The sequence below is a fragment of the Crocuta crocuta genome, unplaced genomic scaffold (assembly GCF_008692635.1).
Source record: "Crocuta crocuta isolate KB4526 unplaced genomic scaffold, BGI_CrCroc_1.0 scaffold290, whole genome shotgun sequence".
NCBI lineage: Eukaryota > Metazoa > Chordata > Mammalia > Carnivora > Hyaenidae > Crocuta > Crocuta crocuta.
Genome location: NW_027527429.1, coordinates 6186683 through 6208402, shown reverse-complemented (window position 1 = coordinate 6208402; position 21720 = coordinate 6186683). Strand labels below are relative to the sequence as shown.

Genomic DNA, 21720 nt, shown 5'->3' with positions numbered 1-21720 from the left:
CTCTCGCCCCCCACGCAGTGTTTGAGTTCATGCCGTACATGGGCATCACGCTGGCCACCATATTCACGATGCTGAGACTCGCCAACGAAGCCAAGATGCGCCAGGCGATTTGCAGCGGTACGTGCCTGCTTGGGCCCGCGGACGAGGGCCGGGGCAAACAGGCTGGAGGGGGTGCTCAGCAGGACGGCGTCCCGTCTCCTGCTTCGTGTGGCCCCTGGCCGGCTCTTGGGGGGCCCAGGCGGCTGAACCGCGGCCAGTGCTTTCAAGGGAACACGGCTTAGCGGGAGGAAGTTGTCACTGTGACTCGGTTTAGCCGGCTCTGCTTCAAGCGTTTTGGGAGGATGCCGGAGAAGCATGATGGGACGTTCACAGGAGAGAGGACCAGGGAAAATGGCTCTGGTCTCTGATGCGATTTATAGTCTGATCTCCTTGCCCCAGGTTTTGATTTCTTTCTTTTTTAAAAACAATTTTTTTAGTGTTTATTTGAGAGAGAGAGACAGAGACAGAGTGTGAGCAGGGGAGGGGCAGGGAGAGGGGGAGAAAAAGAATCTGAAGCAGGTTACACGCTCTGAGCTGTCAGCATGGAGCCCCACGCGGGGCTCGAACTCACGAACTGGGAGATCACGACCTGAGCCGAAGTCTGACGCCTAACCAACTGAGCCACCAGGCACCCCCCACCCCGCCCCGGTTTTCATTTCTTAAGTGTTTTTGAGGGTCCCAAATGAAACGTGCTCACTGCCCTCTGCAGGATGGTCCTTGGGCTGCGAGTAAGGAGTCATATCGTACCCTTGACCCCTGTACGTGAATCTCAAGGAGTGGGGCCTGGACACACCACCTGTATGATTAACAGCCACCCTTACACACAGCAGATAAAAATTGGGAGGGCAGAGAGCATGTGCGGAAGAAAGGCATTTTCTAGGCTGTCTGAGGCCATCCCAGTCACCTGCTGGTTACAGAAGCGTGTGAAGGCCCCCTCCTGGGACAGGGGTCCCGGGGAGGCCTTGTCTGGCTCCTGACCCTCGGGGCTCACCCCCCGATTCCCCTCCCCCCCGCTCCATAGCCATGGAGACCTTCTGCGAGACGGTACAGTTTTACCTGAAGCACCTAGAGGGTAGCGTGTACCCTGTGATGACGGAAGATCAGTTTGCCATGAAGCTGTTCCCAATGTATCGCTATTTTGTGACCGTGTGGCTCAGGAACCACAACCCTGAGGTGAGAAGCACCCTTCTCAGGGGGTCCTGTGGTCCCCCCCCCCCCCGGGGTCATGGCTCCCCAGCCTGTGTGGCCGGGAAGGCTGAGAGACCGCTGGGTCCAGCCTCATTCCCAGAACCCCAGAGGGAGAGAGAGAGAGACAGTGGCCTGATCAGTGGAGGCACTGACCTGCACCGGCCCTGGGGCCCCAGGGGGCTGGCTTGAGGAAGACCCCCGGAGTCGCTGGAGGAGGGTCCCTGTTACGGTGCGTTTTACCTAGAGGAGCTATTCCCACATCAACTCTGTGCCATAGGACCGTTTTACAAATGAGGAAATGAGGCGCTCAGAGAGGTTCTCCCAAGAGACAGAGCCGGGACTTGCAGGGACAGTCTGGCCTCTTTGCCTGCCTGTGGGGGTCTTGGGCGGGACCCCGACTACTCCCAAGTCCTCCCTGTCATGTGTCCTGGACTCTCTGGATGGGGTGACATCCCAGGGCCTTGCTGGGGCTCCCGGGCTTCTGTGGCAGGTGAAGCTGGGGGTCATCAAGTCCCTGAAGCCCATGCTGAGCCTCCTCCTGCCCAACGACGACCTCCGCGATCAGCTGTACGACTACATCCCCCTCCTGCTGGCGGAGTACCGGGGCGGCCTGGAGGCCCTCTTCGTCACGCAGGTGAGGGGCCGCAGGCCTGGGGCCCGGGCGGGGGTGTCGCCTGGGTAGGAGTTGGGGCTCTGCACTCGCTGGATTTTCGAGAAACAAACACCGCTGTCCCAGGTGGAAGGGACGAGATCCCAAAGGGCGTTGGAGGCCGCGGCGGGGTTGTATGTTAGTTTCCAGGGCTGTGATTGCAGAGAACCGTGAGGCGGGCGGCTCCACGTAGCAGAAGCGTTGGGTCCCAGGTCCAGCCTCCGCTCCTTCTGAAGGCGCTAGGCAGGAATCCTTTATTATTATTATTATTATTTGCCTCTTCCAGCTCCTGGCGGCCCCAGGCATTGCTTGGCTGGTGGCCGCATCCCTCCATGGTCCCCCTCCATCTTCACGTGGTCCCTTCTCTGTGTCTTCTCCTCATATAAGGACGTTGGTTGTTGGACTCAGACCCATCTTAAATCCAGGCTGATTTCATCTGGGACCCTTCCTTACCTCATGACATGTGGAAAGCCTCATTTTCTTTAAAAAAATTTTTAAAAAAAATGTTTAATTACTTTTGAGAGATGGAGAGAGAGCATGAGTGGGGGAGGAGCAGAGAGAGGGAGACACAGAATCTGAAGCAGGCTCCAGGCTCTGAGCTGTTAGCACAGAGCCTGATGTGGGACTTGAGCTCACAAACCTTGAGATCATGACCTGAGCTGCAGCTGGATGCCCAACCGACTGAGCCACCCAGGCACCCCTGGAAAGCCTCATTTGCAAATAAAGTCACATTCTGAGGCTCTGGGTGTCCATGAATTTTCAGGGGACCCTTTAACCCACGACAGCCCTTAGCCTGCATGAGTCGGAGTCTCAGCAGGGTTCTGAGTGAAGTGTGACCTGGGCTGCAAGGGGGCTCACCCATCTACAGATGAGGCGTGACGAGAGCAAGGGACAGAAATTAATGTGGTAGATTTAGGGGGCCATCCGTCGATCATTCTGGCTAAAGAATGAGATGCACCTCCAGGTAGATAGGAGAGAAAGGGAAGAGGGCCTTGAATGCCATGCTCAGTGGCCCAGCACAGCACTTCCCAAGCTTTACTGTGCACAGGAACAGCCTACCTAGGGGCTTGTTGAAACGCAGGGTCAGATTCAGCAGGTCTGGAGAAGGGCCTGAGAGGCTGCATTTCTAACTAGCTCCCAGAGGAGATGCTGATACCGCTGGCTGAAGAGCCACTCTGAGTCACAAGAGTCTAGACTCTGACACACTTGCCCATCTGTCACAGGTCTTGAGACAGATCCTGGAAATGTCAGTCATCACCAGCACCCCCGTCCCTCAAATGCAACTACACACCATTTTCACGGAGCTGCATGTCCAGGTGAGGTCGGCGAGCTTGGCCGGACGCCAGCATTCTCAGGGCGGAGCACTTGGGAGTGGGCCGTGGCAGGTGTCGTGGCTGTGGAGCCTGCATCTAGTATCCCACGGCGGGGGGAGTGGGGGTGGTGTGCTCCAGGCGTTGGTTGGCCACGCAGCTCTGCCACGGGCCAGGCTGGGCAGCCCCTGCACTTGCATCCCGTCTCTGGCTGTGACCTCACCACCCGCCCCACATGCCCCCTTCCCAGGTGTGTGCCAAGGCTCCAGCCCAGCAGCAGCATAGCAGCCAAAACCTGGCGGAGATCGTACACTGCTTCATAGCCCTCGGTGAGGCTCCCGCCAGGTGGGCTGTGTGTGGAGCGGGGTGTCCCCGCCCCTCGGGAGGCCTGGGCTCAGGGCTGCCTCCTCTGGCTCCATCTAGCCCAGTGGGGACATAACTAAAGCAGCCTTCTCCCTGCAGCCCGGTCCTACCCCAAGGAGCTGATGAAGTTCTTCCTCAGTCAGATGGAAATGAGCAAAGAGGCCGTTCGTGTGGGGACGTTGACCCTGATTAGGGCAGTGGTGAGCGCAGATGGTGAGCAGGGCCAGGAGGCGGGTGGTAGTCGGGGGAAGCGTGTCTCAGCATGTCTGGACCTTCGGCAGTTCCTCTTTTGTAGACACTACTGGCTGGGCCGGGGACTCCCGGTTTTCTATCGCTTCACATTTTCTATGCTTGAACCTAAGCAGCACTGTGACCCATGCCCCCCTCCCCCAACTGTGTCCTCAAACCCTGAATCCTGGCTTCCACCTGAGTCAGAATTTCTAACTTTGAATCTTAGAACTACCCCCCAAAAGCTAAATCAAAGGCTTTATGTAAGACCTAGTTATATCACGTGGGTGTGGCCTTAAAGTCCCACTGTCCCAATGCCCAAAGGCAGTCGAAAGTCCTGATTCTAAATCTCAGTGCCCAATTCATAGTCGAAACTGCTGATTCTAAACCCCTAGGCCCAAACTGGAACGCTGGCCCTGATATCAGAAGGGAAATACTGTCCCCAACCGAGGCAGTAGCTCAGACAGCGCCTCTGTGTGAACTGGAACACGACACCTCTTGCTGGGAGCGTGTGGCCCCACAGGCTCATGATTTGGTGAGAAGAGCATGGCTGCTCCTGTTCAGTCCTTCAGCTGGGTGCCCTGTGCAGTGCGCAGACTGGGCAACTCCACATGAAGCACATTCTGCTGACAGTAAACCTTTCTCTTAAAAGAAATACAAATTTTTTAAAAAAAATTTTACTTGTTTCTAGGAGAGAGAGAGAGACAGCATGAGCAGGGGAGGGTCAGAGAGAGAGGGAGACACAGACTCTGAAACAGGTTCCAGGCTCTGAGCTGGCAGTCAGCACAGAGCCTGACGCGGGGCTCGAACCCACGAACCGCGAGATCATGACCTAAGCGAAAGTCGGACACTTAACTGACTAAGCCACCCAGGCGCCCCAAAAGAAATACAAATTTATCTGATGGACAGAGATAATAATGACTAGAGTTGGCCTGGCCATTTTTCTGTAAAAGGCCTGATAGTAAAAATATTTTTGGCTTTATAGGCCATATGGTCTCTGTGACAATTACTCAACTGTGTAAAAGGTGTCATAAACTGCGCAGTTGGGCTGTCTGCCAATAAAACTTTATTTACAAAAAATGGGCTTTGGTCTGGATTTAGCCTGTGGGTTATACGTTGCTAATCCCCGTGCTAGAAAAATAAGGAACTAGCTTCTGGTACATCATTGACAGGGGTGTAAGTTGATAAAGCATTCTAGATGCTCAATTGGATAGGGACCAAAACTCGGGCTCAACAATCCAACTTTTTGACAATTCTCTGAAGGATATAATTCCCTGAAGGTAACTGGATAATGACGTTCATTAGCACCTCGTGCATAAAAGCAAAACATTAGAAACACCCTACTTGCTTTTCTATAAGAAATTTCTGGAATGAACAATAGTATATACACTTAGTGGAATATTACTCAACCATAAAGAATATAATCAATCTGTATTTTTTCATGGAAAAGAAGCCCTCTCTGTATTAAGTGTAATAGTACTGTGTGGGGCGGTAGATGTAGCATGACCTTGACGACTTGCAAGAAACCTCTATGCTTAGTTTTGCCTCAGTGGGTTTAGAAGGACACAAACTGTTGAGTGGCTACCTTTTAGTTTTGCAATGAACACATTATTTTTAAAATCAGAGAGAAAGTTTCTATTTTGCAGATAAAAACTCAAAATTGTAACATGCTCTCTTAGTGCCTGGTGACCTGCTACTTTCCTCTTGTCCTGATTTCCTGTTTTTCTTTCACCAGCATTGATTGGTAGCCACATCTAGCCTTGAGTGTAGTGTCAACTTGAGTACCCAACTATAATTCTGTCCATATTGGACCTTTCCAGAACCTTCTCACGGCTCTTTCTTTCCTGTCTCTCTCTCTCTCTCTTTCTCTCTCTTTTTAAGTTTATTTATTTATTTTGGGGGAGGGAGGAGCAGAGAGAGAGGGAGAAAGAGAATCCCAAGTGGGCTCCATGCTGTCAGCACAGAGCCCGATGGGAGGCCCCATCCCATGATGGCAAGATCACAACCTGAGCCAATATCAAGAGTCAGATGCTTAACCAGCTGGGCCACCCAGGCTCCCCTCTTTCTTACCTCTCTTCATCTTCCTCCTCCTTGAATCGATTGTCATCAATTCTATGACTAGCAAACACTTACGAAGCACTTCTTGTGGGTCAAGCACTGTGTCAGCTCATGACTGCTCGTAGAAGCTCTGTGAGAGAGGGAGGTACTATTATTATCCACACTTTAAAGGGAGGGAAACTGAGACACGGAGAGGGAACTAAGGAATTCGCCTGGGGCCACATAGCGAGGACATGGCAGACACAGGATCTGAGCCCAGGCAGCCTGGCACCAGAGCCCAGGCTCTGCACTGCTGTGCTCAGCAGCCTATGCACGCCTCCCTGCCCCCATGCACCGGCCCCCACGTTGCCCCCTGAAGGCACTAAAGTGATGGTAGGTGGGGGCCCTGCTCTCAAGGAGAGTCCAGCTGGGTTCCAACAAGAATCACAAAGCAGAGGCCAAGGGAGTGAGGCATAAAAACAATGCCCTCCCCTGGATCATCTGGGGTGGGACAGACATTGAGAGGAAAGGGAGGTGGCCAGTGAGGCTTCTGAGGGAGGTGCCTCCCACCCTGAGCTGTGGTGAGAGTCAGAGGCATGGCGTGGATGAGCCAGCTGATGCCCAGCTCCTGGCGGAAGGTGGGAGGCAGGCCTGCTGCTCTGGGAGTCTCGCTGGGAGTCCTGGGCACCCCTTCTGGAGCCCAGCTCTGAGGCTGGTGACCCTCCAGGCTGGTGTTCCTCTTTCAGAGCCCAGGATGAATGTCAGGACCATCTGCCTGGCCATCCGGGTGGTCAAGAACACCCTCTCTGACAGCCGCTTCAAGGTAACAGGGCAGAGACCCGGAAGGGGATGGTGTTCGGGGCGCTCAGAGGGGGTGACAGAGGGAAGTCCAGTGGGTGGCCTTCACCCCAGGGGTGGGGTGCTGCCTGCCTGAGGCTGTTTGCTGGAAAATCTGGCTTTCTGGCTCTGGAGGAGTGCGAGGCCCCCGGAACAGGACCACAGCTCTCCTCAAGGACCTGGAGTTTCCCGATGAAGGCTCCCAACCAGCACCCTGGACAGAGGCGAGGCTGCGTGAACCCAGCTTCATCCTGAGCTGCTTGGCGGCCTGAAGGTTTTGTAAGACCTTTACTGCATTTGCAAAAAAAACAAATCAGGAGATTCTAGATGTTGGTGAGGATGTGGAGAAATGGGCACCCTCCTACACTGTTGGTGGGAATGTAAACTGGTGCAACCCCTCTGGAAAACAGTATGGAGGTTCCTCAAAGAATTAACAACAAAACTCCCCATGACCCAGCAATAGCAGTGCTAGGAATTTACCCAAGGGACACAGGAGTGCTGATGCCTAGGAGCACACGCACCCCAATGTTCACAGCAGCACTCTCAACAATAGCCAAAACACGGAAAGAGCCTAAGTGTCCATCAACTGACGAATGGATCAAGAAGATGTGGTATATGTATACAATGGAATACTACATGGCAATGAGAAAGAATGAAATCTGGCCATTTGTAGCAACATGGATGGAACTCGAGGGTGTTATGCTGAGCGAAATAAGTCAGGCAGAGAAGGACAGATACCATATATTTGCACGTATAGGAGGATTAGGAGGAACTTAACGGAGGACCGTGGGGGAGAAGAAGGGGGGAAATGGTGGGGGAGAGGGAGGGAGGCAAACCATGAGAGACTCTTAAATGCCGAGAACAAACTGAGGGCTGAGGGGGGGTGGGGGAGAAGGGAAGGGGGGAGATGGGCATGGAGGAGGGCACTTGTTGGAATGAGCACTGGGTGTTATATGGAAACCAACTTGACAATAAACTAAGGAAGAAAAAAAAAAGAAAGAAGCAACTGAGGAATGCACCTTGCACCCTCCAAATAAAGGCTAAAGCCCCGCCCCCACAGTCCAGTCTCTACTGTAGCCACGGTCACCTTGGAATGTAGCTTCAGTTCTGGCTATAGGTCCTGGAGGCCGCTGCACGCCCAGCAGGGCAAGGGTCTAGAGGGCATGGGGGTGGGATTTGGGCTGGAGACTTAGGCCACTCTGTTCTCAAAATGTGGATGCTCTTAAACGAAGAGAGAATAGTTTGTTCTGTGCCGCCCTCACATAGCCAGCCTGAACCCAAGCCTGGGGGAGCCCAGGAGAAGAGTCAGGCTGTCCCCACCAGGGCTGCCTGAGGATGGAGCAGCCTCTCTAGAAGGGGGTGTGCTCCGTGTCTCTGGGGGACTCACATAAGGCTCCTGGGTGGGCCTGCTGCAGAGTGGGAGCCCCTGGATGAGGCAGGGGATGGGGGACAGAGTGGGCAGTAGCCCCTGAGGCTCCTTCACACCCAGAGCACCACAGAGTCCTGGCCATCTCATGTCACAGGATTCCGTGTTAGGTGCTGAGCCCCCCAACCCCCAGCACCCATCCAATCCCCAGCTTGCTCACTGCCCTGTCCCCGCAGGTGAGGATGGCTATTCTCCGCATTATCGGCCAGTTGGCTCTGTCTGGCTACCAGGATAGGATCAAAGGCTGGGGCCTGAAGTACGTGTCTGTGCAGCTGACTCTCTCCACCTACAAACTGGTGAGTGACCCTGATATATAGACCGTGGTGCGGCTGGACTTTGGAAGCAGTTTCCAAAGCATCGAGGAAAGAATCTGCCTGTGGTGTCTGTGCTTGAACCTGACCTGCGTGAGTCTGTGTTCATAATACAGGTACAGAGACACACAGTAGGCTGTAGGTAAAGGTGTGCGCCATCATGCCCGGTGGGAAATCTAGGAAAACCGGGGCATGGAGCCTCACGGGGGCAAGGAGACCACACTGAAGGCTGCAGCAAGCCCCCTCCAGCCAACAAGCAGTGACCCCCTGGTTCTGCCTTCCAGACCAATCGCCGAGAAAGCTTTTATCAGAGGGACCTGGAGGAGAAGATGGTCCACAAAGTCACCATGGACACCGTGAGGATCATAACCTCTTCTGTCAGTGGGATGACCAATGTGAGTGGTCACCTGCAGCTGACAGCTTGACTTATGTCTGTCCCACACCAGGCTTGGGGTGGGGGGGAGGGCGGGCAATGGTGCATGCCCAGAACTCTGTGCTGTTTCTTCTATTGACTTGTTGCCAGAAACGTGTCTATTACCTTAAAGCCCCTTCTGTCCAGGTGTGTGTGTGTGTGTGTGTTTGTGTGTGTGTGTGTGTGTGTGTGTAGACATGATTTTAATTGCTTAATTCCACAAGCATCCATTGAGTTCCTAGCACGTGAAGACATGAGGCTTATACTGCACTGGCTCTGTGTCACCCCAAGAAGGTCACAAGCTTAAGAGGTGAATGTATGTCAACTTTTCATTGTGATGCAATGTGATAGAGCAAGAAGTAGAAGAAATTTACCATGAGAGCATCAGGAGGGAATCACGGTCCATTCTGTGAGACTCTGGGCTGGAAAATCCCTGTCCAAGGGTGACTTATCTTAATAACAGAGAGAATGAGAAGATTAATGGTTGCTACAGCCCATCGAGCACCTGCTTAGAGCAGGTCCTGGACCCATAGGCCAGGGGTGAGCCCGACGGATCTCCTCATGTGGGTACAGATGCCCCAGCCAATCATGTCCCCCTCCCCCCAACCCAGGAGTTCTGGCTGCGGCTCCTGTGCTACATCATGGAGACGGATTACACCGAGGCCTTGACCCCCATCTGCATCAGCCTCACGAACCTGGCGGAACGCCAGCTGCACACCAAGGATGTGGAGGCCAGTGTGGCCAGCAAGAGCAGACATGGTGGGCAGCACTCCTGCACTGGCTGCCCAAGGGGCAGGCGGGTCTCTCTGTGTCTCCCAGTGTTTCCCCTCCCCGTTTTCCGGGAAGCAGCCAGGAGCCCAGACAGCCAGGCCAGGGGCTCACCCTTAGCATATCTGAGGAGGTATTGTCCTGGCTTCCTTTGGCAGGTCACTCCTCATGTCCCCTCCCCTTGCACCCCCTCCTAGAACTTCACCCTGTGGAGGCTCAGCCTTTCTCTGCATGTAACTTCTCTGGGTCCCGTGGATGTCCTCTGTAAACCTGATGCTGCACTGTCAATGTCAGAGTCTCCAAGAAGTGACTATCCCCACCTAAGGGTGGGATGACATTGATATTCCAAGGGGGCTGTTCTCATGGGCCTGGGACTTTGCTGGATGGGCGAACGCTGGTGGTGAGTGTGATTTTAGGAGCCCTTTAAGACCCAGGGACAGCAAATGGTGAAGGGTCTTCTTCATGACCTCCCTTGGGCGCTGGGCTGTCCCACCCCCCGACTTCTTCTAAGCTCCAGTCCAAAGCACGATTCTCCCTTCTTCCTAGAATTGGCCAATTAAGATGATGTTCTTTGTGGACATACCACTGGTCCCTGAGCCAACTCATCCTCTGTTCTAGGGGCAATGGGATGATGTTGGATAAGTTCCTTCTGGGGCAAAGCCCTTCTCAGGGGCACAGGGGCATGGGAGCCTGGGCATGTCCTGGTGGTAACCAGGCAGCTTCACAGGTTCACATCTCCTTCTTCCTCAGTGGATCTGCCCGCTCCCCAGAAACTGCTGGCCCGTCTCCTGGTGAGTGGCTTACCCAGGCTGTGCCCCGGGCTGCCTGAGGCCAGTGTCCTGTGGCATCTCTCCCTTGAGGTCCTAATTCCCAAAGCCCCTCCGAGGGAGGAGGGAGCTAGACACTTAGCAGGAATCCCTTTGATTCCTCTTGGGTAGATGCAGTAGGGACTCTGTGCTTGGATGCCCAGGGGCCTGGTGAGGACATGCTCCCACATCCCTCTGCGCCCCCGGACACTGCCAAGGGCCCGCCTTCCCCGGGGGGGTCCTGCATGCATGCATGCATGCATGCATTCTGCGACTTGTGTTGACTCTGGGCGTTACTCCACGCTCCGCAGAAGCCTGGGGTGGGGACAAAGCCCATGATCTTGTCTCTCTTCTCCTTTCTGGGAACAAAGTGGCTGGGTGGGGCTGCCCAGCCCGGGGCAGGGCCCCACTAGCATCTTGGTCCCCCCCAACCCAGGTGCTGATGTCTTCCCCCTACAAGGGGGAGGGGCGTGGGATAGCCATGCTCAACCTCCTGAGGACCCTGAGCCAGAGCATCGCGCCCTCCATGGCTGACATGTGGGAGCTGGAGATCCCACTGCTGGTCAAGTACCTGGAAGGTGAGTTGCCCGGGGTCCCCCCCTCTCTGCGTGCCTGCTGGCGTACCAATCACCGGGCTTGAAATGGAGAGGGAAACGGCAGCAAGTCCTGAGCCCATCCACAGAGGGCTTCGAATGCCTGACCAAGGAGGCCGACCCAGAGGGCAAAGGGGGAGAAAGTGGCACCTATGGGCCTTCTTTCTGCAGAACACACTGAGTTTACTTGGAATCAGAAGACCTGGGAAGACAAGCTGGTTCAGGTGAGGACGTGATCCAGCTTGCCGAGGTCAGGCCGGGAGAAAGGGGTGGGGTGCACGGGAGGGCCTTTGGTGGGGTCAGCATGTGGAGAGTTTAGGAGCCCGTGGAGGACACATCCTCCTTCTGTCAGAGAAGACTTGGGGGATACCAGGCACGGCCACAGCTGTATCTGTCAGCAGGGGAGCCCAGGGCCTTCCATTCTGGGGAATTGCATGTTCAGGAAAGCAGCACAGAGGGACCCTCCTTTCTCTAGCCCCAGAGCCACAGCTGTTCCCAGCCCCACAGGATGTTAGCCCTGGGTCAGGGTTAGATGGGTCAAGCAATCTAGAGGTTGGGGAAGGAGGCCAGAGAGAGTGTCATCACTCAAGGTCACACAGCCCTCCTGAAGCCTGGGAGAGAACAGGACTGGGGTCCTTTGACACTGTCCACCGGCATCTTCTGCCTCCTCAGTTTCTGAGAAACTCCCTTAAGAAGACTCGGGGTTCCAACTGGAGCCTGCGTCTGAGCAAAGAGCTGAACAACCAGATCGAAAGCTTCGACAGCCCCTCCCTGGAGAAGGTTTGTCCTCACAGCTTCAGGACAGTTCAGACAGGGAGGGGACTCCAGGGACGGTGGGGTGGAGGCTCGCACTGTGGGTGAGACCAGCTGTGCCTGTGGCTGTCCGCAGGGTTCTGGGAGGAGAGGTGGGTGGTTTGGGCCAGTGGGTTTTTGTTTCTTGTTTTGTGTTATTTTTCTTTAAAAGCCTGCTTTGTGGAAGCTGGGGGTCTCCTCCAGTCGCCAGCTTCCCCATCCTTCATCTCACTTTCCACCTGAAGTGGTCTCCTAGCAGAGTCCGACGAGCAAGGATTGAGATGTCTGGTTAGGTTTTGATAAATAGTGAAAATGGTGAGGATGGCATTGAACCACAGAAGGCTAAAGGAGTGGCTGGGTTCTAGCTTGGCTGTGAAGAAGATGAGGCCAGGAGGGGGACAAAGAAAGAAAGAGTGGGCAGGCTGGGTCCGGAGCTGGACTTCAACTGTCCCCAGCCCCTCTGGGAGATTGCTGGATGTCATTCCACACATCTGACTCATCCAGCTACTGGCTCATGACCATGTATTGTATGTATATTTTGTTGCAAGAAGATCTTTACAAAACTATGAACATAGTTGAGAGAAATCAAAGAAGGTCTCAATCAACAGAAAGGATCCCATGTTCATGACCTGGAAGATGATATAGTCAAGATGGTGTGCTACCCAAATCTATCCATAGATTCATTGTGATCCTTGTCATAAACCCAGCTGGCCTTTCTTTCTCTTTCTTTCTTTCTTTCTTTCTTTCTTTCTTTCTTTCTTTCTTTCTTTCTTTCTTTCTTTCTTTCTTTCTTTCTCTTTCTCTCTCTCCTTCTCTCTCTCTTTCTCTCTTTCTTTCTCTCTTTCCCTCCCTCTTTCTTTCTTTCTTTCTTTCTTTCTTTCTTTCTTTCTTTCTTTCTTTCTTTCTGTCTTTCTTTCTTTCTTTCTGTCTTTCTTTCTCTCTCTCTCTCTCTCTTTCTTTCTTTCTTTCTTTCTTCTTTCTTTCTACCTTTCTCTCTCTCTCCCTCTTTCTTTCTTTGTTTCTTTGTTTGTTTGTTTGTTTCTCTCTTTCCCTCCCTCCCTCTCTCCCTTTTTCTTTCTTTCTTTCTTTCTTTCTTTCTTTCTTTCTTTCTTTCTTTCTTTCTTTCTTTCTTTCTCTCTCTGTCTCTCTGTCTCTCTGTCTCTCTCTCTCTCTCTCCCTCTTCAGAGATTGACAAGCTACTCCTAAAATTCATGTGGGAATACAAAGGGCCCAGGATGGCCAACAATTATGATTAAAAGAAAGACCAAAGTTGGAGGACTCAAACTTTGCAATTTCAAGACTTACATACAACTGCAGTGAATAAGACAATGTGATGCTGGCATTAAGGATGGGCAGACACATTGATGTAAGAGAATCAAGAGTGTAGAGTGACCTCACATATGCTGTCAACTGATTTTGGGCAAAGCCTTTGTAGATAGGACGCCAAAGACACAAGTGGTGACAGAAAAAGTAGATAAATAGGACATCATCAGAACTAAAAACTTGTATGTTGAAAATCAAACCATCAAGAAAGTGCAAAGACACCACCCAGAATGAGAGAAAATATTTGTAAATTAAATCCTTGATAGGGGACTTGTGTCTAGAATATATAAAGAACTCTTATAACTCAATACCAAAAGGACAGGCCAGTTTAGAAATGGGCAAATGATATGAATAGACATTTCATCAAAGAAGGTACATACATAGTGAATAAGTATGTGAAAAAATGGTCAAGATTATTCCCATTAGGGATATGCAAATCAAAACCACAAGGACATACTACTTCACACCCACTAGAATGGCTGTAATGAAAAAGACAGATAAAAACAAGGGTTGGTAAGAATGTGGAGAGATTTGAACACTCAAATATTGCTGGTGTAAATGGAAAATGGTGCAGTGGCTCTGAAATACAGTCTGTTATTTCCTTGAGATGTTAAATATAGGGTTACTGTAAGACCTAGGAATTCTACTCCTAGTTGTATATGCCCAGAAAGTGGAAACATACATCCACACAAAAACTTGTACATAAATATTCATAGTAGTGTTATTCATATAGCCAACCATAGAAGCAACCCAAATGTCCACCAGTGGATGAAAGAATAAATAAAGTATGGTCTATCTGTAGAATGGAATATTGTTCAGCTGTTAAAAAGAATGAAATACTGATTCATGGTACAGAAAGGATGACCCTTGAAGACATTATGCAAAGTGACAGAGGCCAGATGCAAAGGAATGCAAATGACCACATTTATATGATCCTGTTTACTTGAAATGTCCAGAAGAGGCATCTTCTTAGAGATGGAAAGTAGATCTGTGGTTTCCATCTTCTTAGAGATGGAAAGAAGATCTAAGAAGTAGATCTTCTTAGAGATGGAAAGCTTCAGGGAATGTCCAGTGATGCCAATGGGACACATTCTTTTAGGGGTGATAAAAATGTTCTAAATTTAGATTGTGATGATGGTTACCCAACTTTGTGAATATACCATTGGATTTGTAAACCTTAAATGGGTTAATTTTATGGTATGTGGATTATATCTCAATGAAGATACCTAAGAAAAGGTTTTACAGGTATCAACCAAAAATTATGTTTGTTCAAATAGCTTTTGTAGGGGAATATGTTAAATAACAAAAAGCAAGTATATCTTACAGATAATCTTCTATAGCTAAACGTAAATTTGCAGGTGTAAGATCCTACCCAATGTCAATTTAAGGACAGATATCCTTTAAAAATTTTTTTTTAATGTTTGTTTATTTTTGAGAGAGATAGAGCATGAGTCGGGGAAGGAGCAGAGTGAGAGGGAGACACGGAATCCAAAGCAGGCTCTAGGCTCCAAGCTTTCAGCACAGAGCCTGATGCAGGGCTCGAACCCAAGAACCATGAGATCATGACCTGAGCTGAAGTCAGATGCTTAACCAACTAAATCACCCAGGTGCCCCAAGGGCAGATGTCCTTTTGAAGAAAGTTGCATATAGTAGTTAATAAGGAAATGCATAGAACTCAACCATATTTCAATAAATCAGCTAGCTTAGGGAAAGTAACTAGGTAAGTAGGATTTTATTGGCTCAGAAAACTTAAGAAGGTACAGCTGGATATGATGGCATAAGGAACGTCGCCAGGATGCTCCCGTCTCTTCACCGCTCAGCTGGCACCCTCAGTAGGAGCAAGGTGGCCATTAGTACCCTCCAGACTGACAGTCCCCATCGTCAGAGCCAGTCTTCTCCCAAAATCAATATGCAGAAACCATGATTTTTCCCACATACAAATAAAGCAAAAACAAAACATGATGAAAACAGATCCCATTCAAAGTAACAACACAATGTACATACATAATCAAATACATTATTATTAAAAATATTTAAATGTTTTAATGTTATCTTTGAGAGAGAGAGAGAGACAGCGCATGAATGGAGGAGGGGCAGCGAGAGAAGGAGACACAGAATCCGATGCAGGCTCCAGGCTCTGAGATGTCAGCACAGGGCCCGACGTGGGGCCTGAATCCACGAACCACCATATCCTGACCTGAGCTGAAGTTGGATGCTTAACCAGTTGAGCCACCCAGACCTGGCTTGGTTTTAGATACTGGCTCTGCCCCACCTGGTTTTCCATCTCCCAAAACAGCAACTGCATTTATAGTCTAGAGTTGCTGTGTGGGTTAAATGAAATAATACATGTTTGTTTTTATTATTTTTCCAAATATACACACAAAGCTCTTATGAATAAAAGAGAAAACAGGTGAAATAAGCCAACAGGAAATGGGGAAAGAATACAGAAGGGATTCAGGGTCTGGATGTTGAGAATGTGCTAAGTGATCAGCATGGCTAATAAGCAAAGAAACACAGGAAAACGTGGTTGTTCCGCCTCTCGCTGGTCACGTCCTATGTGACAGGAAAGTGGGGAAATCAGTGTTCATAGATTGGTTAGTGTGAGTTGAAATTGGTTTGACTTCCACAGGAGGGAAATTTGGTCCCTCACTATAATACGCTTGCCCGCAAGCAGCCCAACGCTCCAGAATAACCTGGACGTGTATTTTAAAGAGTGTACAAAATGCACAGATATCTGTGCATTAAAGAAAAAAATCTAGAGTGCTTTGTAGGGAACTTCCCACGGCAGCAACCCCAGGGGCGGAGTAGACAGGCTCGAGGCTCTCTCTGTTCCTCTGCCTTTCCAGGGCTTTCTGTATCGGGCCCTGGGTTTCACACTGGCCACGGGCCTGGAGGCTGACAAGGTGGGGGTGCTGCTGCTGGACCTGCTGTACAAGACGGACTATGGCAATGACTTCGACCGGGAGGTGAGGGTGCCCTGCAGCCCGCCCCCGCCCCCATCCACCAGACCCCTCTGGTCCCTTGGAGGTATGGGCATGTGCATGCGTGCATGCTTGTGTGTGTGCGTGTGTGTGTGTGTGCGCATGCATGTGTGTACTGGTGTGTGTGCGTGCATACTTGTGTGTACAGCTGTGTGGGTGCATGTGCATGCATGTGTGTACTGGGGTGTGTACACACGCACACGTGTATTGGTGTGTGCATGCATATGTGTACTGGTGTGTGTGCAGGTGTGTCTCTGTGTAGATGCATGTGTGTACTGGTGTGTGTATGTGTACTGGTGCGTGTGCATACATGTGTGTACTGGCATGTGTGTAAGCATGTGTGCACTGGTGTGTGTGCGTGCATGTGTGTGTTTACTGGTGTGTGTCTGTGCATGCATATGTGTATTGATATGTGTGTATGTGTGTACATACTCGTGCATGTGTGGATGGATATGTGTATTGCTGTGTGCGTGCATGAGTGCATGCATACATGTGTGTACTGGTGTGTACGTGTGTGTGTGTACTGGTATGTCTCTGTGTATGCACACATGTGTGTACTGGTGTATATGCATGTGTGTGTACTGGTATGTATCTCTCTGTGTACATGCATGTATATGTGGGCATGCATGCATATGTGTACGGGTGTGTGCGCGCGTGTGTGTACTGGTGTGTGTGCGCACGCATGTGTGTATGTGCATGAGTGCATGCATGCATATGTGTACTGGTGAGTGTGTGCATGTGTGTGCCTGTGTGTGTGCATGCCTGTGTGTGGACCTGTGTGTGCATAGGGGAGTTCATGCTTGTGCCTGTGTGCATGTGTACGTGGAGGGGGGCTCCTCGTCTGGTCGCTGCACGCTGCCCTCACCCCTGCTGGCTGGCTCTGCCCGCAGGGCGTGATTCTGTGCTTCGGCCTGTGTGCCCGTGGCCAGGTGAAGACAGTGCTGAATGTGCTCCATGACTTTGAGGAGAGGATCCAGGAGTCGGAACAGTCCTGGCAGATCGGCGCTTGGCGGGTAAGGCGTCCACACTCCGCAGTCAGGTCTCTGGGGCCACGTGCTTTCGGCACTCAGCCAAGATGCCTGTGAGATCTCAGTAGCAAACTGCTCTCAGTATCACCTGTCCCCAAAATGGCTGAGATCTGGAGGCCTCCCCCCAACAACGCTTTTGCTGTTGATAATCTGAAGAGCACAGGGTGGGTCCTTTCGGGACCCAGATGTTACAAAGGGGCGCTAGCCCACCGTGGGCTCCGCAGAGCTGCAAGGGCACTCTGGGTGCTGGGGGGAGTGCAGAGGCCCGACCTCACCCACCCCCACTGGATATGAAGAAGCTGCTTGGGTAGCACTCAGTGGGTCCTTTCCACGGGTTGGGAGGCCTGCCCTGGTGAGTCAGTGGCACGGGGGTGGGGGCCGATCGTGCCTGCTGGCATATGGAAGAGAGCCCTGAAGCTTGTCCAAAGGCATGTAGTGGCCAGTGAGCGGTGAAGCCAGGAGCCGGGCCTGGGCATCCATCCAGTGCATGGGCCGGCCGCTCGAGGGGGCCCCTCTGCCACAGGGCACAGAGTCACAGGTTGGCTGAGGCCCCAGTGGGCAGCCATCCAGAGTCACCGATGCCTCAGGCTTTGGCCTTGGCCCAGGACCCTTGCCCTGGGGATCTGGTAGTCTGGATGGAGAGAATCAGGAGCGTCCCAGGCTCCTGCCCCAGCTTCTCCACAAAGCGGGACCTGAGACGTGGATTTCTATTTGAGGCTCCGGAGGGTGTGGGCAGCCCTGCCCACCCTCTGTGGTGGGTTTGGTGGCCCTGTAATGCCTCGTCCCGGTCCTGGGCTGTTTGTTCCCACTGGATTCCCGGCATCCGACAGCCCCTGACCCAGAGCAGGTGCCTGGTATGTGAAGGAACGGAGGAGGGTACAGGCAACCATGGGGCGTCCACATGAACCGCTTGCTTACAGCGGACAGGGTGCTGCTGGCATCCACTGCCGGACTGAAGCCCCCGCGGGGGTGGGACCCGGGGTGAGTCACCCACCACTGTGTACGCAGGGCCCAGCAAGGAGTAGGTGCTCTGTAAAGGTGTGTTGAATGGATGAGCGTTTCAGGCACCTGGAAAAAATCAGTTGAAGCACCTTCTGCTGACTCAGTGGCTCCTTTGATCATGTGACCAGAGACTGTCCACGTGCAGCTGGGGTGGCCGGTGGAGCAGACGCCCCTCCCGCCCCAACACCCCCCGTGGTTCTTCCTCTTCTGGCTGGGCTCGCAGAAAGACCATCCCTGGAGGCGAGAGTCGGTGAAGGGCGCGCTCATGGTGATGTACAGCTGCGTGGCCTTGTACTGCCACCCCCAGATGCTCCTCACCCATGTGGACAACCCCATCACCACTAAGATCATTCACCACTACTCCAGCAGCTGCCAGGTAACCTGGGGAGGCCACACCCCTGCATCCAGAGCCAGGCTGGCAGAGAGCCACCTGCCTCGTTATCTGAGCACCCCACCCCCACCCAGGAGACAGCCAGGAGTCCCACCCGACACCCAGCTTTTGGGAAACTCACTGACTCAAGCGGCACTCTCTGCTGCAGGGGGGAGGCAGGTGGGGGACACCTCCCTCCCACAGTGCCTGGCGGGTGGGTGTGGATCCCAGCAGTCAGAGGACCGATGCTCTCTCTTCCCAGCCTTGCTCACTCCCTCGACCCTCGTCTCTGCCCCCTCCCCTCCCAACATCTGACCCAAGCCCATTCATAGTGGGCAAGAAGTGGGATCTTCAGGGATGCAGAGGGGCTTGCTACTTTCTTGGAATGGCAAGGAGGGGGAAACACAGAAGAAAGCAAAAGTTATTTTATTATTGTTTTTAAAATTGTGGTAAGATACGCATAAGAGAAAATTTGCCATCGTAATCATTTAAAAAAAATTTTTAATGTTTATTTATTTTTGAGAGAGACAGAGACAGAGTGCGAGCAGGGGAGGGGCAGAGAGAGAGGGAGAACACAGAATCAGAAGCAGGCTCTGGGCTCCGAGCTGCCAGCACAGAGCCTGATGTGGGGCTCGAACCCACAAACTATGAGATCATGACCTGAGCTGAAGTCGGACGCTCAACTGACTGAGCCACCCAGGTGCCCCATAATCATTTTTAAGGTGTACCGTTCAGGGGCATTAAGTACATTCACACTGCTGTGCACCCGAACCCACCAGCCCTCTCCAAAGTTCTTTGTCCTATGAAACAGCCACCCTGTACCCGCTGAACATATGCCGGCGCCCCCTCTCCCCAGCCCCTGGCAATGCCCGTCTTACTCCCTGTCTCTCTGAGGTGACCTACGGGCATCTCTTATAACTGGGATCACACAGGATTTGGCATTTTGTGACTGGCTTATTTCATTTAGCCAAATGTCCTCAAGGCTCACCCATGCTATAAAGGAAAAAACAATTTTATCTCATCTCGTCTCTTGAGCAACACGCATGGCATGGTGTCCCTGGCCAGGGAAGGTGTGCGCGGTGTGGCATCCCCTTCCTTGGGAGGTCCAGGGAGGTGGCGCTCTCAGAGCGCTGTGCCTTGCCCAGCGTCTGGCTGGCATCCGGGCCACGCAGCAGAAGCTCGATCGAGGTGTCTGAAGGACAGAATGAAGCCTGCCGTCTCTTGGGGTGCCCTTGACACAGCCGCTCCCGGGGTGTCGAGGAAGGAGTGCCCTCATGCAGTGTCCTTAAGAGAGCTGTGGCTTGGGGCCTTCGGGCTCCCTCCCGACATGCTACCTCCTTTCCCTCTTCTTGGTCTGGGCACAGGACATCTGTCTCAAAATGGCCTTCATGAAGAGTGTGGCGCAGGTCACCAATGCCATCAAGAACATCAAGGATCTGGAGGACTTTGAATTTGCCCAAAAGATGACCCTTACGGGCATTATAATAGTAAGCTGGGTGGGAGGCTTCCTCGCTCCTGGGTGGTTTGGGGGTCTAACTGCTCTGCAATTCCTGGTCAGAGGTTTTCAGAGTCCCCTGAGGGCATCTGAGGGACAAGGGGCTGCGGGGGTCACTGAAGCCCCCCCGTGTCTCAGCTCTGCTTTCGGCCAACTATACGAGTGCGGAGTACAATAGCTGTCAGCTGCAGGCAGGTGTTAAAGCTCTCTTTTTGCGCAGAACTTCAGTATGATCTAAACAGTGTCAATTGCCTCAAGGCAAGAAGGCGTGACAGAGGCTGAGGGAGTTGTGGGCAGCCACTGCCCTTTGCCCCCAGGCCTCCCCGCTCCCTCATGATGCCCTGGGCCCTTGGAAAGCACTGCCGCTGCTTGGGAAGCTGTCCCCGAGGGAAGTGACGTGTGGGTGGAATAGGAGTCCCCGAGGAACAGGAAATGAACACCCCTGCCCCCACGCTGGCCCAGAAGCCATCTGTGTGTTGTTTCACGCTAGCTGGTCACTGCTCTGTGAAACAGGACTTGTTTTACACATGACGGCTCAGGCGGGGGAAGCGGTTTGCCCGGGGACACACAGCAAGAAGGTGGCCGGCCTGAGCGAGAAGCCCCGGGCTGTCTTGGAGTCCCACTCCTTCCCATACCCAATTTGACTGCCTCCCCTAAAATGCTAAAAGACCACATGATCCTGAAAAGAGAGAACATGGTATGCGGTGCCAGCACCCCACAAAGTGCCAGGCCCCACTGTGCTCTCTGGTGGGCCCTGGGTGGCTCATTCACCGCCCTGCTGTGCTGGACAGGCCACCATCAAGGCGGAACCCACGGACAGCCTCGTTTCTCCTGTGCGGACCATGGCGATAGAGGCCCTCTCGCACTTGAGGTGAGCTGGGCTCCTGTTCCGGCCCCATGTGCCTCCCGTGGGCAGAGGCAAAGTCCGAGACCACACCTCACTGTTCCTTGCCAGGGGAGGGTCACGCCTACTTTGGGTCTTGGGCAGCAGCTCTGGGGCACGGGGCCACCCCGGGAGATGCTGGTCTTCTTCTTCCCGGTCTTTTCCATCATTCTCAGCAATATTTCAAGTTGGGCTCTTCTCCTGGGTTAGGAAGTGACTGGCAGTGGGTGAGCTGTTCTTCAGTCCATTAGGGGATCTTTGATGCAAGAAATCACATGATGACACTGAACAGGGTCACAGGGAGATGGCATCCATCTAGTTGCGTTGGGTGTGGTCAAGGAATTTATTTATTGATACGGTACTGATACAGTTAATACAAAGTAATATAATACCTGAGGTTTAGATTACTCCAGCCTTCCTGGAGCTGTCCATTCACTGGTGGGAAAGCAGGAAGGAGGAAGAAGTTATGGAACATGGGTAGTTAAAGTGTTTGGCGGGGGTCTCTGGGAATTCGGCACCCGTTGGGCAGATGCGTTATTCAGGCTCATAGCAGAACCACCTGTTGCCTGAAGAGGCAGCACATAGGCAGATTTGAAATAAATTTCACAAACATCTCTTCGGGGACTCGGAGGTAAGAGGAACACATGCACAAGGAATCATAGGTCAGAGCTGAGGATTTGTGGGTGAACAGCAGTAACAAAAAAATCTAAGGCCAGAAAAAGAAAGGGTTGCCAACAGAATGCAATTCTGTTGATACAACAGGGGAGATCAGAAGGCATTGGCATCTGACTTTTGACCTGGGCTTCCACAAAAGAAGAGGATTTGGGCAGGAGATGGAGGTTCCGGCAGGGTGAAATATATGACCCCTTTTGGGGGGCA

General features: G+C 52.4%; 1 protein-coding gene across 1 annotated transcript in view; it reads left to right on the top strand.

Moving 5' to 3' along the window:
* The window catches only part of MROH2A (maestro heat like repeat family member 2A), a 47435-nt gene that overhangs the window by 8357 nt on the left and 17358 nt on the right, over positions 1-21720 (top strand). The window contains exons 6-24 of the mRNA XM_077757648.1: positions 19-117; positions 1061-1212; positions 1718-1861; positions 3100-3192; positions 3437-3515; positions 3649-3762; positions 6561-6637; positions 8254-8373; positions 8673-8783; positions 9412-9559; positions 10319-10359; positions 10811-10952; positions 11139-11191; positions 11640-11747; positions 15929-16048; positions 16954-17076; positions 18317-18469; positions 19828-19950; positions 20750-20829. Coding sequence (XP_077613774.1) covers positions 19-117; positions 1061-1212; positions 1718-1861; positions 3100-3192; positions 3437-3515; positions 3649-3762; positions 6561-6637; positions 8254-8373; positions 8673-8783; positions 9412-9559; positions 10319-10359; positions 10811-10952; positions 11139-11191; positions 11640-11747; positions 15929-16048; positions 16954-17076; positions 18317-18469; positions 19828-19950; positions 20750-20829 — 2080 coding nt within the window. The remainder of the gene's footprint in view (positions 1-18; positions 118-1060; positions 1213-1717; positions 1862-3099; positions 3193-3436; positions 3516-3648; positions 3763-6560; positions 6638-8253; positions 8374-8672; positions 8784-9411; positions 9560-10318; positions 10360-10810; positions 10953-11138; positions 11192-11639; positions 11748-15928; positions 16049-16953; positions 17077-18316; positions 18470-19827; positions 19951-20749; positions 20830-21720) is intronic.